The sequence below is a fragment of the Ambystoma mexicanum genome, chromosome 10 (assembly GCF_040938575.1).
Source record: "Ambystoma mexicanum isolate Mex_15411 chromosome 10, UKY_AmexF1_1, whole genome shotgun sequence".
NCBI classification, from domain to species: Eukaryota; Metazoa; Chordata; class Amphibia; order Caudata; family Ambystomatidae; genus Ambystoma; species Ambystoma mexicanum.
Genome location: NC_090932.1, coordinates 1,466,522,990 through 1,466,542,953, shown reverse-complemented (window position 1 = coordinate 1,466,542,953; position 19,964 = coordinate 1,466,522,990). Strand labels below are relative to the sequence as shown.

Genomic DNA, 19,964 nt, shown 5'->3' with positions numbered 1-19,964 from the left:
ATACCCCCATTCAGAGTACTAATCTGGGTGGCGCCGCATGTTCCGTTCTACCCATTGCAGGAGGTGGCGGAGACGGATGGGAGGATGGTCATGCTGAGAGGGCTGGTGGAGAATAAGGAAATAAGCATTGTAAATACATATGCCCCCAATCGGGATACAGCAGCATATTTCAGGACTCTGAGTGCCAACCTCGGCATATGTATGGGCAGTGCAGTGATTTGGGGTGGTGATTTTAACTGTGTACTGAATCCTAACGTAGACAGATCGGATGGTAAGATTGATAGACCTTCCCCAGCGGCGAAGGCACTACAGACACTGCTAGATGACTTTCGTCTGGTGGATGTGTGGAGAACTAGATACCCCCAAGAAAGGCAATACTCGCATTACTCCGCCCCTCAACAGCTACATACGAGGCTGGACTACGTCTTTGCCACGTCGGATGTAATAGCAGAGATTACTCAGGTAGAATATAAGGCGAGGGTCCTCTCAGATCACTCGCCATTGGTCCTGGGGTGGCAGTATCACCCCCCGAGTGCACGGATCCCGACGTGGCGCCTTCGTGCTGAGGCGCTCAAGGATCCAGTCTTTAGAGAAGATATAAGGGAGGAGATTGCCAATTACTTTGAGGAGAATACGGGTAGCGTTGACTCGGCAAGTACATTATGGGAAGCCTTTAAGTAGTGATGCGAGGGGCTGCCATATCAAAAGCAAATGCCCCCCAAGGGTGAATGACTCACAACATGCCCCCCCAGAACCTTTCAGGGCAGGGCATGATGCATCACGATTTTCAAACTCGCAATCGCGCCTACAGGTGGTAAGTGAACAATCTAGTGTCTCTGAGCAGACACTACCCATCTTTAATCTTTCTTCACGTATTCTTACACCAGCGGAAATGTCTATCTTGGAACGAGGATTATCATTTGGTCCTTCCCAGAACCCTAGTGCAATGGCAATAATAAATGAAATCAAAGGTTTTCTAAGAAAATTGAGACTTCGTCTCTATTTTCAGAATAATGTGATTTCCAGAGAACAAAACATTTCGGGGTTGTCTAGACCATCCACGTTTACTCCCAATTTGAATGATTTGCCCTGAGAGGTGACCATTTTTGAAAAATTGGTTTTAAAAGAAATTGAACAAGTAATTCGTTATCCAAGAATGCATTCAGGACCTAATTTGAAATGACAGGAGTTCCAGGCAATACATACATTAGCTGACGATCCCTTTATAGTAATCAAGGCTGCAGATAAGGATGGGGGGATAGTGGTCTGGGAAGCAAGCAAATATGACCAAGAAGTCCTGCGACTTCTGTCTATCCCAGTCCACTATACTCGGATTGCTCATGACCCATCAAAATCCATCAAGGACAAGATTTTGGCACTTACAGAGGAAGGTAACCATGCAGGGTTCCTTTCGACAAAAGAATCTGAATATATTAATTTTTCAGAAGAGCGTACGCCCCTGTTTTACATCATGCCGAAAATACACAAAAATATTGAAAATCCTCCAGGTCGGCCCATAGTTTCTGGTTGTGGTTCTCTACTCGAACCAATATCCAAATACATCAATTTTTTCATAAAACCTTTGGCTATGACCACCCCAACCTTTTTACTGGACTCACGAGACGTAATCAATCTTGTCGAATTAAGACCTTTCGATTCATCTACACAAATATTGGTCTCCCTAGATATTGAGGCGCTATATACAAATATACCTCAAGACAGAGCAATTCTCTGTTTAAGAACAATCCTAGATAGGAGACCACCCCCCCCCCACATTGTACCAACAGAATTTCTGTGTAAAGCAGCTCAATTGGTTTTGACCAATAGCTTCTTTAAATGTAAGGAATAATTTTTTCTACAAAGTAAAGGCACAGCCATGGGGTTTAATTTTGCCCCAAATTTGGCCTCTACTTGAGGAAGAAAAAATCCTGCACATTTCCAACCCGTTTAGAGAAAAAATCAAGATATAGCGTCGATATATCGACGACATATTCATGATCTGGGAGGGATCGATGGAATCTTTGCTGGCGTTTGTGGAATGGCTCAATAAAGTGGACATAGACATCCATTTCACTTTTGAACACTCCACGTCGAGAATTGCATTCTTGGACTTATCTATTTTCACTGATGGATGTGTCCTCCATACCGAATTACACAGAAAAGCGACTGAACGAAATACAACACTAAAATATGAGAGCCAACACCCGGCAAGTCTCTTGCGCAATTTGCCTTATGGCATGTTTTTGCGACTACGTCGCAACTGTACAGATATCAACAATTTTACAAAACATGCCCTTGTTTTGGAACAAAGACTACTGGAACGGGGTTACCCTAAAATACTCATAAAACAATCCAGAAAAAGAGCTTGTTTTGCAAATAGAGAGGCTTTATTGTTACCCAAAGTTCAACTACAGAAAAAAAAAGAACTAGTGTGCGTATCTACTTTTTGTCAACATAGTGAAGCCATAAAAGGCATTATATTAAAAAATTGGCGCATTTTAAATGCATCAGGAACTATGTTACCTAAACCTCACTTTGCATTTAAAAAGAGTAAAAATCTAAAACAGAAGATCACACGTGCCAGCAGAAGCAATCTCAAACCTACTATGATACGGGATCTTAATCAAAATCCGGTCCTCGGGCATTATCCATGTACCACTTGTGTGGCTTGCTGATTTTCTAAAAAAACGACTTTGTTCTTCATGCAACAAAAAAATTGGGATCTCCGCACCTTTACGACTTGCAAAAGTAAAAATGTCATTTACGCAATCCGATGCCCATGTCAAAAAATGTACATTGGAAAAACGACCCGGGAAGTGAGTACACGGATTAACGAGCACCGCTCAAAAATAAAAACTCGTAATCTTAATGCCCCAATGGTGATCCATTATGTTGAGATGGGCCACAAAGTAGATCAAATGGAATGGTTTTGTGTGGAAAAGGTTTTTGGTAATAATTCCACTGAAATCCTAAAAAACCTAGCCTACAAAGAAGAATTATGGATTTTCAATCTAAAAACATTGACCCAGGGGTTAAATACTTTGGAACCCTGGCATGTAGGCACATAGTATTCCTTATTGATCCACTCCGAAATGTCTTTTGTAATTATACATACAAAAGCTGATCACTTTTTCCGATCACTTTTTCCATTCACGCGGCTCAATGTGAATACGTCATTCAGTATTCACGATTGACGGACGCACACGCTACGTGGACCAACAATCACGTGTCCCTTTAGGTCGTGTATTACCCTATCAACACGGCACAGTATAATCACATGATAGGTAGCCAGGTGCTCTTAACGCGTAGGTAAAAAGACGTAGTTTAGATGCGCGTCTCCCACCCGTTCGAACGAGACGTAGATGACCAGAGCAAGTACCTGATCCCGGGGACTTTAGTTCCCGTTCTAGCAGCGGCTACGATTTTCGTGGGATGCTATCCGCAGGTAAGTAGCTCTTTGGAGCCAGCTACAGACCTTCTTAGACCTCCTCTGTTATATGGACATTGTAAAATACATCTATGTACCAATAAGTTACGAGTTACTTTGACGTATTTATGGCTACGGTTTCTGATATAATTTCTTTAGAAACACTCACAGAATGGAGCTTAAAATTCAACCATCTGCGATGCAGGATTGTTAACCAGAACATTGCCAATTTGCATGCCAGTGTTTTCTGTTTCATACAAAATGTATACAACGGACTGATTCCTGTGACAGTTGCCAAGGTTGGTTTGCAAGTTGTCCCTTCAAAAGTTTTTTCCAAACAATTGCATGTGGGCTCTGACTTCTTTCCATTTGGTGTGTATCAAATTTTCCATCACTCTTTGCCACAATGATGATCTGCACCAGCCTGGTCTAGGGACACTGATTCCTTATGGTAGCACTCCATGCATGACGCCCTGAGTTTAACCCCAATATATGTAGATATTGGTGGATTTTCAGCAGGACACTAGCAGAACATTTTATGTCTGCAATTTAGCTTTGTGAAGTCATGTATTTGCATTTTCTTTTCTGCCTCCTTTCACTTGGCCTATCTTTTTCACTTGATCTTAGTTTTGGATATGGAACTGATGGGCCCATAAATTTGTTTTGTTTGTAGACAACTACCCTTTATCTCCTGATGAAGACGTACCAAACCATCGTTTACACGTCGAAACCGGTTGAGAGAAACCTAGGATAAGGCCACTTGCGAAGTCTCTTTTTGGCCTATCCTGACTGCCGACCACCTCTTCTAAAATCTACTGTGGCCATGCATTGTGTGTTGTTGTTGCTGACCACTTAAAAATCCTATTGTGGCCCTGCACTATGTGTTGTTTTGCACAAAAACGTTTTGTATAACTATGAAATTGTGGATGAATTGTTATATTTGTTATATGTTTTTATCTTGTACTTATTGATGAGTTGTATGAGTATTTGGATGGATGTTGTATGGATGTGGATAAATGTATGAATGATTTAATAGGATGATTTTTATCAAATTTTGATGTTTTTATAATATTCCTACTATGTAAAATAAAAAAATCGTTAGAGTGCAGATTAATTCGTGATTAAATTCACAGAGAAAAATGTATTAGGTATGATAAAATCCTTAATACGCTTTTTTGCAAATTGTTTCCACTGGATTTCCTTTCTGAGATGTACCAACACCTCAGGGAACCTGAAAAGAAACATGTATTCTGCAAACCAAACACACGATGAACTTGAAACCAGCTGACCTAAATTCCCAGAATTGACATGAGCCTCAGCACCCCGGATGCGCCGCAGGACCTGACCCCGCACCATGTTGCTCTGTGAATGGAACGTGGGCATCATGCCTCTTCAAACCATGTTCTAGCATTTTACGTTAAAAATCATTTTCCTGATTTTAATGTTTTTTTATTTGTACATTAAACATTCTTTTGTATGATTTGAGCCTGTTATGTATATCGATGATTCCCTCATTTTCACACCTGGGCAACCTTTGTTTTTTTCATGCACAGGACTATTGAAACAGGCGTGACATTGATAATATGTGATGAACTGTGGTATTTTGATACTGGCTTACCAAAGTGGAAATTGGTATGACAATGTTTAAACTGACAGGCTGCCACATTTAACATGTTTTGTAAGCTGGCATGCGGTTAAATCATATTATGCATATTTTTAATGGGATATGTCATTGCAGAAGTTATTCTTTTATTCATACTGGACACCTTTAGCGTGTTCAGTATTCTGAAATGGAACTCTCTTTTTGTGGAGAAGTATACTCCAATAATATATAATACTGTTTCATTGTGACCTTACAGGAATCTAGAAATGTTTTTCGACTATTATCATTATCGTAGTTTTATATTGCTGAAAAATCTTTTCACAAAATAAGATGGTAATGTATTCCTTTGACTGTATTCCTGTGTACTTGTCTTTAGGCCAGTTGCATTCAGCGTTGAAGACATAGTGTTTGAAGCAAACATTGTTCTTGCTACATTAGCTGATACAGACACCGGAGCGGTCTCACAAAGGTCACAGCTCATCTCACATAGGTAGTTTTTTGCTATGGTATACATGTTGATTTTTGGTGGTATTAACCGCTGATGGCTGCACAAGCTTAGTGGTTTTGAATTTGATCATGGTATTCATTTCATGAGTATGCAAAGGATTTGGCATGTTAAAGTTTGGAATTAGAATGATCTCATTGCTGTCCAACACAGAAAACGCCATATCTTGGCATTAGGGATGGTTACTAGTCTGCTAGTACAGCATGCATCATAGTTTCATTAAAATGAAAATAAGCACTACCAGCAAAGATTTTGCTGACAAATTATTTAATGTGGAAAAAAAGAAATTGGAGTGAGATGAATCAAGGGAGCTAATCTATTCACAGAGGAGCTAATTCTGTTCTGAAGAGTAATTTGGCTGCAGGGAGACGTTATGTGTAGAAATACACATAGGCGGCTCCGTGCCACCAACATTTGGCAAATGTGCAGGGCAAAAGGCAGCGTACACGCGTTTACCTCCCCTTTTGCCCTGCGCATTTGCACTCAACCGTGCGATTGAGTAAACGTTGCCTCCCACATGAGCATGATAGGCAACATTTAATTGTAATTGTGCACGCTGCCTGCCATGCGGAATTCTGATTGTTTACTGGTGAGGATGTAAAAATGCATGGGAATCTATGCTGTCCTAGGTTTCTATGTTTTTACAACCAGACTAGTAAGCGTGGTAATGTGTGCTGCCATGTACGTGAATGGTGGCAGCACTACAATGAATCCCTATGAATTAGGCCTGGTTAGCAGCCGGACCAGTGGAAAAAGGCAAGGCGGATTTTAAGCTATGCACTGTCTGAATCCATAGTGGAATTGGCATGGAATGCAAAAACAGGTGGAGACTTGTCTCCACCAGGTTTTTCACTGTCGTTTGCTGCCCAAATTAAAATGGGCCCCTTGATTGTGCAATGGAAATAGAACGACTAACTGTTGACTTTTTTGGTCCAGCTTTACACAGGAACGTGCGAACGCTGCTAAAGAAGTAGCTATTGAAGAAACCGATAAAGAGAATTATACCGAATCCATGACAACTAATAAATACTTGAGCTGGAACAAAAGACGGAATTGTAATAAGTCTGCTAATGATATTGGGAGCACACTCCTGCAAAAATCAGTTCCAAACAATAAAGGGGTTTCTGATGAAGACAATGACCTAATGGAGGAAGTTATACCAAGGACTCCTACTTATAAAAATGTAAGGTACCATGTAGGTTTTCTATTCTTACATGTACATACCAAAAACATTAATTTCTATGTGTTTGTGTTGTTTAATAATTCCCTGCCACTGCTGCGTATTACCTCTTGTTTTTCAAAACATATATGTCCTGTATTGCCACAACATTGCACTGCGATAACAAAAAGCATGTTCTGGTGGATACAGGTTGCCCAACCACATCGGCACAACTTTTTTTTTTTACAATTAAATACAGTTAAAAGAAAACAATTTCAAAGAAAATACAACTCAAAGTAAATGTATTTCACTAGAATTGCAGAAAGGATCGACAATGTTCATTGCGACAGGCTCAGGGGATTGACCCAGTCAGGGAGGAACAAGAATCCCTCCAAGCCTGGGGTAGGGGACATACAAGGGCATATCCCAGGTTCAGTCCAACCTCGGAGAGGGGAGGAGGGATTTGGGAGGGACCCAGTCTCTGAACTCCTTTGAATGTGCTTTGAATGGAAATACTGGTACCACTTCCAATCACCCAATGCCATGCACCCTCAATTCTGTCCTGATTTCTCGTTTCATTCTTGCAGAACTACCAGGAACAACATTCACTGCCTACAGAGCAAGCCCAGCAGACTGCAAGACAGGTAGATACTTCCCTACAGCTTCTGAGATCCCGGCGCCTGTTCTATGCAAGAAGCATTACTCATCACAGATTGAACTGAGCAGCGGGCTGACCCAAGATCCATCATAGAAAATATCAGACTCTAGAATTTGCCGTGCACCATAAGGGGGAATGGCTAAAAGAGGTCTGTGTAGCCTTACAACACAACCACACAACCCCAGGGAAAGAGGCAGCATTAGACTAGGGCCCACATTTCAGTTGAAACGTAGACCCAGTGAGGGGGATGGGGGGGGGAGAAAGCTAAAGTCAAGACGCTACAGGTATAAAAGACCAGCAGGAGACAAACACAGAGTGAAGGGTGTTCAAGAAAACGACAGAAGACACTGTGAAGAAGTTGGATAGGAGTACAAGTGAGGTATTGTGTGGGAGAGTGGTATACAGTGGAGAGAGTGAGCCTGCGATTGTCAGAGTGTCCGAGTGTATGTGAGAGTGAGTGGCCTGAGAGTGAGTGGCAGTGGGGTGGGTGTAAGAGATAGGAGAGGAAATGGGTAAGAATGTAGAGGAAGAAGGTCATAGTAGAGACAAAGAGAGTGTAAGAAAGAGGTGGACATTGGCGAGGAGCTATAAGGGGAGAGTGGTTGTGCAAGGTAGATAGAAGGTGATGGAGGAGTTGGAGAGAGTAATTGGTGAAGGAGGGAAGGGATAGAGATATAGTGGAGAGCAGTGTGAGATGATCAGCGTGGTGAGCGGAGGAAAGAGGTGGGAGGAAAAAAGGAGAGAGCGAGAAAAAGAGAGTGAGAGAGAGAGCGGGAGGGAGAGAGAGGGGAGGTGGAAAGTGGAAGAATAGGCAGGAGGAATATGAGAGAGGGAGTAAAAACAGGAAGGGGATAGACAAGGAGACATAAGATCAGGGAGAGCAGTGAGAGGGAGATAGTGAGAGGGGAATGATTGGGAAAACCCAGGCACCAACTGAAATCATTAAGACCCTCATTTAGGAACACTAGAATAGCGTACCCTTAGTAAATCCGAGAGGAATGAAGGTGGATATGTCCTTGGCCTTTAAGCCCTTCAACAGTGCAGAGGTTATCTTTGACAGCTACCAATCATTATTGTTCACGCAGACCTTGGGGTCATAGGGAAGCCTGGGTTAGGGTTGAGGGAGCCTACTGGAGGCTCAGGGACCAGCTAGAACAACTCTTTGTCGAATTATCTTACAACCTCCGACCCATCACCTCAAAGAGTTGAAAGAGTTGCCAATAAACACCCTTGGGCCTGTGAGTTTATTAAGGCCATCTGTGCTATCTGAGGGGAGCAAAACACACCCAGCACAGGATGCCTTTGAAATTTCTGCAAGCCAATAAAAGATGTTACATGTGCAGCAAGCGGTTTCTCATTCTTGATGCTGATCCCACATGTGTGGGATATAGAAGACACATAACTGATAACTTTGTATTATGGTCCAATAATTCATTTGACTTGCTCTGGTCACATAAACTACAAGGCTGGAGGTCATGAAGTTTGTAGATATCACCAGACCCCCAAGACAGCATTATTGGTCCATTATACACATTACATTTTATATATGTTTATGTTATATGTTAAAATTAGCTATGATGTGCAATATGAATAGCCTAACAAGTGATATTTAAGCAGTAACCCCCTAGATGGGTGGCATTATCATCAGGTATAGCCTGAGACCCAAGTTACAATGACGGCCCGATGCCCTTACATGCTGGTAATGGCCCCATAACAAAATAAAATAATAAATAAATAGGAAGGTTTATAGCTGTAGCTTACAGCACCAGACATACTGTCAGTGCTGCTAAAAAAAGTCAAGAATGGCGCCGCGGCTGTATCACAATTTCTTTTATAACTACACAGGAAAATAGATTCCATGGTCCAAGGCAGAAGTGAATTACTCCTAGTCACGTTTCCGTTTCCATGACGGTCATTGGTGTACCCGGGAGGTGGCAGGCCGGATGGATTTCAAGCCAGCGCACAGGATATGGAGATGCTGCAAGTGGTAAGTGCATGCATGGAGGAGTTCGGGGTAGTATAGTTAGGGAGTCGGTGATGGGGGAGATGTTAGGAGGGACTGGAGGTTGCAGCCCCGTGAGGCAAGATGGCAGGCTTCCGTTGCTTAGGGGCCACGGAATGAGCGCAGTACCATGAGGTAATGCCATCATTCCAAGCTCCCTGATTTGCCAGGAAGTTGACCAACATCACCTCCCTGTTAGAAATAATGTAAGGTGGTGTGGCCACCGCTCCATGAAAATGGCCACTTAGTACTAACCCTCGGGCCCCCTCGATACTTCCGACCAAGCATGAGTAAAACTGACACACTGCGCTGAATATCCTCAGCATATATAAGCAGCGGAGAAGCTGCCTGGGGAACGTGGAGCAATAAGGCCAGAGAACACTCATGGCAATAGAAAGGGATCTATCGTGATACCATCAGCATAGGAGAAGAATGAAACCATACAGTGAATCATTGAGGCAAACGCTGGGTATCAATATAAAGAAGGCTGTTTTTAGACAGGCAAGGGGATATGGAAATTAATGGAACACATTGCAGAGCTCCCCCACAAGAGCTCTTGCAAATATAAAATAGGATTCGTTCTGACACCAAACAGGGGGGGTTCAAGGGAGGAGAACAATTGATACAGAGGAAATTAATTGTGCCCACTGACACAGACAAAATGGCATCCCAGTTATCAGAAGGACGCAGTCAGATGCTGGAGATGGCAACATTGACCCTCATCCTACAACAGTTTGTCAAGCTTAATGATGTAGTTGCAGGCATGGATATCAAAACGAACAGGGAAATTCTCAGTCTGAAGGCAGAGATGAGCAAAATCAAAGATAGAATAGTTGAATTTGAAGATAGGGTTGGCAGAGTCGAGGAGGTTGCAGATAAGGTATTCTCCCTGCCAACACAAGTGGAAGAATTGTGAACGGCCAACAATGAGCTAGAAGTTCCAAATAGAATAAGCAACTTATGTTTTTTTGACTTTCCGAGGAAGATAGCGGGATCAGATCCAGTCGCTTGTCTAGAAAAATTGATCATGGCGACCCCGAACATAGAATTCAAGGAGCGTCTAGAAATTCAGCAGGCGCATAGTGTGAGAAGGAGAAATGGAAGCAATCCTCAGGCACCAAGGCCAATACTCGCCTGTTTCCTGCAATATCAGCAGGTGCTGCAAACTCTACTAATCACCAAGAAAAAGAATCCGAACATATGAGAAAGCCAAAAGATCTAAATCTCTCTAGACTTCTCAAAGGAAACGCTAAAAACAAGGAAAAGGTTCTGAACATGAGACCACTTCTGAGAAAATGGGACTTAAAATATACCCTTTTGGACCTGGCAAAATTGCTGGTAACGAAAGATCAAAAGACGAAGGAATATACATATCCATCAGAATTGTGGAAGCTCTTGCAAGATTTAGAGACGCAAGCAATGGACACCTCGCAGCAGAACAATGAAAGTAAATATGGAGTCTCAACAAGAAATTAAACAAAGGGTGGAGAAGAGAAAATACTGTGGACAGGAAACAGTCAGGTGCAAGCTGGTTGTTGAAAAGCAACGGGCAAAGGAAGATGCTAATGTGGACAGAAATAGGGAAACATCCAGGTCTCTGCTAAAGTCTCACAACTGAGGAACAAGAAAAAACAGGAATGGCATTATGAGGGATGGAGAAGTGCTGGAACTGGCTTGGTGAGATGAACTGTAATTAAGCCTGTCTACAGGAAGGATCAGGAATAGCATCTGCCACAGCGGCAGCAGGCAAGATATCCATGGAGTTGAACACAACTGAATTATAGTAAAAAGAATGACAGACCAGGACGATCCAAGACTTTGGTGAAATACGATGGCTTGTAATCAAAAGCATCATATTTGACAAATGCAAGGGGTTTTTTTGGGGACCAAGCCGCCGCTCCTCGGGCACGTTTGGTGCAAATCTGTCCAGGAGTTTGGGCTGTAGGTGTGATAACATTTTGTTTTCCATTATGTCTATGAGGATTTCAAAAGGGCTGGGACCGCCCTACAACTGTGCCCCAAGCGTTATAGTAATATGTGTAGTGTAATTATAGGTACTGATGGGGGAGTATAGTGTATAAGTAATATGGTGGGATGATATAATTGAAGTGTACATGGTATTTATGATTGCGTGAAAATGTATTCTGCATTTTGTCTAAACCTGTGGTCTTCAGAATAGATTCGTAAAGAGCGATATTCTGATGCACTAATTTGTGTGGATCTTACATCAAATCTTCTTGCTTTTCCTGTAGGAAAGAGTAGAGGAAAAGTACGTGCTTCTACACTTTTCTCCCATATGCTCGTTGGAGAGTCTTTGCCTTGGCACAGTTGATATGTTTCTAATGCATCTTCTATGGCATCTTTGGAATGTAGTGGGTGAATTGTATGCTGGTTTAAATCTTGGCTTCAGTAACAGGATCTACACGTTCAAATTGGCCAGTTTGTAGTGAATCTTGAATTATTTGGGTGGTTTCTTTTAAGTTTTCCTCTATGTTTATATCTGTGTAGTATTCATTGTTTTCTTCAATGTATTGTAGGGCTTGTCTAACTTTGTTTAAGTCGAGTAGTTGTTGCCAAATAATGTTGTCTTATGTACACCTTAACGAGTACAATCAATGATTGATCTATTGGTCATTGTACTCCTAGAGTGTCTACATTTTCTTTAAGATCTAATGGCAAATATACTACGTTGCCACGAATGCCTTTTAGTAACTCAAATGGAGGCAATTTGGTAGTTTTCGGTTGAAGGTGCATTATAGCTTGAAATGGGTGTACTGTTTGGATTATAAAGCACTCATACAAGCTAAGTTGTTGGAGAGCTTTTGGAAGTGGGAACCTTTCTAAGTTATTAGTAATAGCATGTGATGGCATTTGGTTATTGTCCAGTATGTGCAAACTATTGAGGGTTCAGTTATTTTGTATTTACTTTCTGCTGTTAGATCTAATTGGAACCATTGGGTTTCCTCATTGTCTTTTATTTTATAGGTCATGTCTACTATTTTGGTGCTCTTTTTAGAAATAGTTATGCGACAACAGACACATCCTTTGGGCCTCATCACGAGTTTGGCGGTAACCCTTAATCGCGCTATTACCGCCGGATTTAAGGGTCTGCCAAATCAGGGCTTCGGCGGATTTCTCCCCAGCTCTGAGCTGGGGGGAAATCTGCCGAAAATTCATGCTATTATCGCCGGCGGGAAATCCGCCGGCGGTAAGAGCGTGAAAAATTCCCCATTGAGCCCAATGGGGAATGGGGAATTCCCGAATGGGCTCAGTGGGGAATGGGGAATTCCATTACCACCAAACCCGTGATCCGGCGCTAATAGCACCGGGGTTTGGCAGTAGGGCTAATACCACTGGCGATAATACCGCCGGCATTACCACCCAAGTCGTGATCAGGCCCTTTGTCTGGTATTTCAGCAGTTGTGTTTTGAAACTTAGCTATTTCTTTTTTTTGTATGTGTTTGTAAGGTGGGTGGTGTTTGTGAGGTTGTTGCTAATGTCTTCAAAGGTTACTGAATTTTGTAAGTGAACTTCAGTTCCAAAATATTTACTTTGGATCCATTCTATTTTTTGAAGGCATTCTTTGGCAGTGCCATGTAGGAGATTGCTATTTAAATTTTGCAGTTCTAGAGCAGGACTTTTTGCATAGTATAGTCTATGCACAAGATGTTGTATAGTGGAATGGTATGTTGCTAACATTTTGATGTGATGGAACGTGCTTTTGCAAGCAGTTCCTGAAATGCAGGCTAATGAATACCCATGCAGTCCTGTGTGGATGTGCACTGGGCAGGACTCCATGGTTTCTAAAGTTTTTATTCTACTTTTGATTTGTAGTTTCACATAGTGATTTAGGAATTGTCGTGAAGATTTGAAAGATTGTTGTCGTACATTACATATTGTGCTGCACATCCACTTGTATACTGGATGGTTTGTTTGGGCAAAAGGAATATTGGGTTGAACGTTTGTTGGGGAAGTTTTGTCTATAATGGTTTCTTTTGCCATAATGGTGTCTCCTACCATTTCATAGCCTCAGCCATTATTGTCTATGGCTATTGGGTTGCTTTGATCTTGTTTATAAGCGTCTTCACTGAAATATGGGTCTGTGCTGCTAGTGTGAATCAATTCACCATCACAGAAATTTAAAAAGGTATCTCTGTTGACATTGCACATGTTTCAAACTACTTTTTGTAATTTATTGATTCATTTAGTTAGTGGTTTCATTCTGTTTAATATAAATATAAACAACTTTCTCTTTAGTAGAAATGCGCTGTCAATTAGAGCTTCGAGGATTTGTTTTCTGCAGTAGTTTTTAAGGGTAGAGCGTGACTTTGTAGCTGTCTTCATAAGATCATTAAGAACTCTACGGTGGAAAACTTATTGTAACTTTTATTTTTTGGATTGCTTTACTGTGGGTACGCTTATATTGGTAGATATAGTGTTAGGTTAATTACTTGGTCTGCTTTTGTTTCTACTTTTAGATTTTGCAAGAGAGGCATTAGTTGTTTTACTTTTGTCCGGTTTACCTTTGTTGAGTGAGGTTACTAACTGTTTTGTTTTAATGTTTTCAATAAATTGTTTTAATGTTTTCAATAAATTGTTTTAGAGGAGGATGACTATATGGCTTGTCTTTATTGTTATTGTTTATTTGCATTCATTTATTTAATAATAATTTTGCATTTTATATAGCGCTACAAACCCTCAGGTATCTGAGCGCTGTTTATTATTACCCATGGTGTGTGGTGCTCATTTATCGACCTCAGAAGGATGAAAGGCTGAGTTTGGCCCCGTCGGGATTCCAACCTGCGATAGCAGGCTCTGCACAGATGTCAAAGCAAACACTCTACTTGCTGTGCTATCGGACCGGCTTATTACAAACGTTCTCAAAATTAAAACCTCTAATAGCTTCAAAACAGGACCGCCTTATGTCCGGTATTAGCTTTTTTCCCAAATGAATCCAAAACTTCACCTTCCCACCCCTTTTTGACGAAAATCGTGTTCATGAATGCCACAACAGATACAACCAAAGAGACCCTTTGTATTGTTATCTTCTCTATTTTTTCTTTGTTTTCTTTGGAGTTGCTTTTTAGCAGGCATTTTGTTTTGCTTGTTGGGAAAAAAGAATGTTTGTGTTTGAAAATTGTGGAAAGTTTATGTATGTATTATGCATGTGTGAGTGTGCAGTGGGATGATAGGTGTGGTTGGGAAGGTTGTAGGAGTAAGAGGCTTTACAGGTGTGAAAGGCGTGGGTTTGTGATGGAATAAGTAGGAACATTATGATGTTTTGTTGAAAACAGTGGTTGGTATAATGCTGTGGTTTACTGCATAGGTATGAGGGTTGTATTGATGTAATAGAAAAGGGGTGAAGAAGTGTGTATGTGTGTGCTAATGTGTGTTAGTGATTTGGAATCCAATGACTATGAAAGTCGTTGCAGTGGAATTTGGACCGCATGTGCATAGGGGTATGGAATATTGAGGAAGTAAATTGTGTAATAGAAGTTGTTGAGAGATAGCTGTGTTGTTAGGTAGTAAGGAATGGGCAGTGTTTTGAATAAAGAACAGTGTTTAGATGGGAATCAAAAGAGTTTAAATGTTGCAATATAATGAGTAAGAGTGAAGTACAATGTTGGTGAGTAGATCAGAATATTGTAGGCTAATATATAGTGAAAGTACATTGTGACAATTAAAGCAGTGAACATGCTATACTCATGTACTAACTTTGTAGGATCTGAAGAGTGTTCTTTCTTTGGTAGCTGTTTCCTTCAATCTTCTTTTTTCCTATAATTGTAAAAGAAAGTTAGTGGGTATATGTGTTAATGTTGAAGTACTTTTAGTAAGAGAGTTTGTTATCTATTAAGGTAATAGAAGTTGTTGGGAAAAAGAGTTAGTGAAGGTGAGTTATGGGTGGTGTAGTAAAGTAAGTTAAGTATGTTGTTAATAAAATGTGGCTGTGGCTATTATTATGAATGAGCTAGTGTGTGATTAAAGGTACCAGTAAAAAGTTAACGGCAGATTTTCTGGACCGTCTCACTCTGTGTTTAGTGGTAGGGGCACTGTACTCCTGGCAGGTTTTAGTGCGGGGAGGCCGCTACCGGCAGGCTTTACATTGAAGCACCAGCATCTTCACTAATGGTACCAGTGCTTCATGGTTCCCATTGCTAAGGAGTCCGATAGGACTGTATTGGAATGGGAACTTAGTGTACTGATGCTGATTGTGATATTTTGGTAGCATTGCGATGTGAGGTGGTGGTAATGGTAATAAAGGGTTGATGGCAACATGCCGGCTACCAGTGGGTTTTACCAGCAATCCTGTAAGGAGGCCCCATGCGTAGTGTGGTTGGCACATTATAAGGAGTAGGGCAAAAATAGGGGTATGAAGAAAAAATGCATATCTAGGTTATTTTTGTGCTGGTGATTTTAATAAGGGAAGGGTTGTGTTTGTGGTGCAATGGATTTGTAATGTGTTGCAGTGTTTTTAAATAATAGGGAAACTGAGGCCTGGTGGTAATGCAGTGGCAGATTGTAGTTGGAGTAGTGTTTGGTGTGTTATAGTAGTGGTTGGAAAAGTGTATTTTTGCAGTATAACGTGAGTTTGCATTGACTTTGTACCACAAAAATTCTCTTTGCATAGTACCATGAGTAAGGGTTTGTGTTGCCAGTGCAAAGATACTTTTTAGCACTGCAAAGTCACTTTGCACTGTGAAATAAATTCCATTAACCGGGCCCAAAGTATTTATATACAACACTTCACTTTACGTATAAACTATTATTTAAGTTACAGGTGCAGAGTGCTGTCATATATGGCATTTTGATAGAGTGCTTACAAAGTGAATCTGCTTATTGTGAGAAACCTAAGGGTGTTCTCCCACATAAATCATGGGAATCCCTTATTCAGGTGGCCAGGGAAGAACCAGCTCTCTCAAAGCACAACCCTAGGGGTAAACAAATGTGGAAGGATCTTCAGGGTTATGCTCAGGGTATCCCCCAGGTGAGACGCAGTACTATGCCAAGGAAGAATGAGAGGAGGACGAGATCCCTGAGACCTTTGTAGGCTATAATACATCTGCCTCACTTCCTCCCATTAAATCCCTCCTGCCCAGATCCAACGACTCCTCTGTACATAACCAATCCTCTAAGATCCCAAACCCGGTTGCATCCAAAAATTATCTATCCCAGAATCGCTGTTTTCCTGCGTCCTACACAAACACTCCTGGACATTCTTTTCCATGCCCCTCTGGTTATTCTTTCCCGAACACCCTGACAAAACACTACCATTCCCACAATCCCCCTTGTTCATCTCACGGTAATAACCCTGTTTATTCCTGGTTTTCTCCCAAATCCTACCAGTCTTACATTTGTAGGTTTTCATATAACACTCTTTCCCCTTCCGAGGAATCCTTAGAAACTCTAATCCCCTCCTTTTCCAACACAAACACTTTTTCCCCGACACGAAAAACAACGGACTAACCCTAGAACCGTTTATCTAACATGTCCCGACATGAGGGTCAGGCAGGGTCAAGCAATTGACCAGAATCACACACATCTGACGCCCCTTTGCCTTCCCCACAAGGATAAAAGATGGAGCACGAGAGCACAATACGAGCCAGGCAGAATGCACATCGAGAGAGCTAACTCAGCATGGCAGTTCAAGAGGAGGAGAAAGACGGCATAAGCCGAGAGGGTGATGAGGAGAGAAGCAACCTTGCCCTTTTCAACCAAGGGCTGGGAAAACTCAGCAGAAGGAATCTTAAGACCGCACAAAGTAGCCAGCGTCTGTTGCAGCAGATGTCAACGGTACACGGGACCCTCCTCTGCTGATAACCAAGCCGGGAAGAGACGCTTGTCTCTGTGGTACCAACCTTGACTCCAAGGAGCAGAAAAGCAGAGCGGTTCATCACAGCCAGTGAGTTGAGGGGAGAGCCGATAAGAAACCAAACTGTGTTGAACAAAAAGTAGCAAACAGCTAATGAAAGCATAAACAACTATTGATACTAAAAAGGGGGAAACCAGCAACAGAGGAATCTGGCACCACATGGGTGCCCACTCAGGAAACTCTGGACGATTACCCGATAATTGAAAGTACCATTACCAGAAGGCCTTGGGAAAAGCGAGAAAGTGGGTCAAAGTGTTCATACAGGGGTCTAGTAAAATCCTCTGTACAGTCGAAAGTCTTTGAACGACAGATGATTGTAAAGCTAAGGGAAGTGAATCCTGCCTCGTAAATCTGATGACAAAGTTGGCAAGAGTCAACCCGAAGGAGGGATGCCGATAAACAAGGGGTGAAGACTAAGTCCCAATATACAGTGTGTTGGCAAGAGTAAACCCGGCCGAGGGATGTCCACAGTGAACTGTTCAAAAAGACATTAAAATGTGTGAACGTCACAGACAAAATTGCATTGAAAGCCATAGTGAACCCGACGGAGGGAGGTGAACAGTCGACTAGGATCTCAGCCCAGAAGAGGGGGATCCAAGGGTCAGAAGCCAACACACACCAACCCGTGAAGGCAACAAAGAACAGTGCAACAGAGAAAGTCTCGGAATGCATGCCAGAGTGAACCCCGACCAAGGGAGACTGATATTCGAGACGAGTCTGAACCCGGAAGAGGGGGACCCAAGGGTGAGGAACTATCACCCAAAGAGCAACCAGAAAATAACTTTTGTTGAACTCTGAACCTACCAGGACCTCTGAAGCAAGAAAACCTAACTATCGAAGGTCCTGATATCATAAAGAACATTTTGTGGATCTGAGCCAGAAAGAGGGGATCCAAGGGTGAAGAGTCAATTCCACTGTGCATACAAAGAGGCATCACCCAATGTATGTACTGAAAGGAACTTTTGTTTATTATTTTGAAACCCATCAGATCCTCTGAGGCAAGAGCCATTTTGTAGAAAAGAGACTTAACCACCGAAGGCCCTGATTGCTGAGAGTGGAACTGTTGGCTCGTGCTGGGAGCTCTCAACCTTGTGCTGTGCTGCAGAATCCTACCTTATCCCATGCTTAAAACATCCTGACTTATTATTTGTGAACACTTCCTTCTTTCTTATGAGCATTGTCCTACACTTCTTTTGTATTTAGCATAAGGATTGACAATAGGTTGTTCTTAGTGTAGGCCCTTTTCTTAGACAAGACTTACTTATTATTGTTTGATGGTCAGCACTTCCTCAAACAATTGGTCCTGAAGAAGATGACCACAGTAATAGTGTCATCGAAACCGGTCGACCCTTTGATGGTGGCGATATCCCCAAATGGCTATGGGAATACTGTGTATAAGTATTAATCATCAGTGCGTTTGTTTGTTTGACCCAATATTGGTTAACGTCTAATTGATGAATGTTTTTTTACTGTCTTTGAGGTAGACTAACAGCTTAAGTTTGAACAGCTAAGGTAGTTAATATGCTCTTGCCTAATGTTTTATCTTTGTAATAGAAGTGCACTCTTTTTTTTTATCTTTATGACATATTGGGGGACATAATAAATCCCCTTCTACATCACACCATATGTATACACTTCCCGGAGGGTGAATAAAATTATAGCCAAGTGCCAAAGAGGACTATCCCCTCGTGAAATGCACAATGTGTAAATGATGCTGGGACCTGATCTCTGCCTTTTTTAGATTACTCAACCAATACATTGTAGATCTAGGGATAGTTCTTCTTACCTTTTCTATTAGATAGGCAGTGCCCCACCTCTCGTCTAGGGATAGCACACTGCATAGGGATAGGGTGTGCTTCTGTTTAGAGATAGCGTGTAGTTGACACATTGATAGTTTAAATTGAAATAAGTATACGCCTTAAAAGCAATATGTACCCTATTTTGTTCTTATGTGATATCTACCATATACCTAACAAAGGTTCTATACCCTGTGAGGTGTAGATCAGCAACAAGTCCCTGTTGTGGTTTGGGACTAGTTAATGACATTTTGTGGTTTATAGGAAGACGGGGTAGCAGGTGTTTTGTTAGTTCTGTGCATTAAAGATGGATGTGTGTATTGCTATTAAGAAGCAGAGTGTGTGGATGGTGGGAGTTTTTTGGATGCATTCATTGACGGTTTATAGTGAATTTTGTGGCATCTCTGCTACTATTGGATTGCAAGATGTGGAAGTTTCCCGGTATGCAGTTTATGGGCTGAACTGTGCAACTTTATTATCATTTTGTGAGAGTAGCGTTCACTTTAAACATTCAGACATTATTATTGTGCTTTGTGGAGGCACACATTTGGGCCATGTGACTGCTGTTTCGTTGCAGTGTGCCATTAAGGATTTCTTGAAAAGCCTAATGGAACTGTTTCCAACTGTGCATATTATTTTTTTCTGCAATTAATCCAGGCAAATATGGAGATGTCCAAATGTATTTTGTCCAGAAAACTAAAAAGCTAGAAAGCTTGTTAATAAAGGTGTATGTGCTTTTGTGTATGCTTTAGGAATGGCATCTTTTGAGAATAAAAATATCATGTTGGATGGTGTAAATACCTTTCAGAGTGATGAAGTGCATTTAAATGATGTGGGGAATCACATTTTCTTTTCAATGTTTAAAATGCTTTGGAAACGTTCATGTAAACAAATTAAATGGGAAAATGTGGAGTGTATAGGAAAGCATGTGTTACTGGGTGTAG

At 41.5% G+C, this 19,964-nt stretch overlaps 1 protein-coding gene across 1 annotated transcript in view; it reads left to right on the top strand.

Moving 5' to 3' along the window:
• RAD9B (RAD9 checkpoint clamp component B) overlaps window positions 1-19,964 on the top strand; it is a 650,494-nt gene that overhangs the window by 605,750 nt on the left and 24,780 nt on the right. The window contains exons 9-11 of the mRNA XM_069620274.1: window positions 5,407-5,520; window positions 6,472-6,718; window positions 7,282-7,338. Coding sequence (XP_069476375.1) covers window positions 5,407-5,520; window positions 6,472-6,718; window positions 7,282-7,338 — 418 coding nt within the window. The remainder of the gene's footprint in view (window positions 1-5,406; window positions 5,521-6,471; window positions 6,719-7,281; window positions 7,339-19,964) is intronic.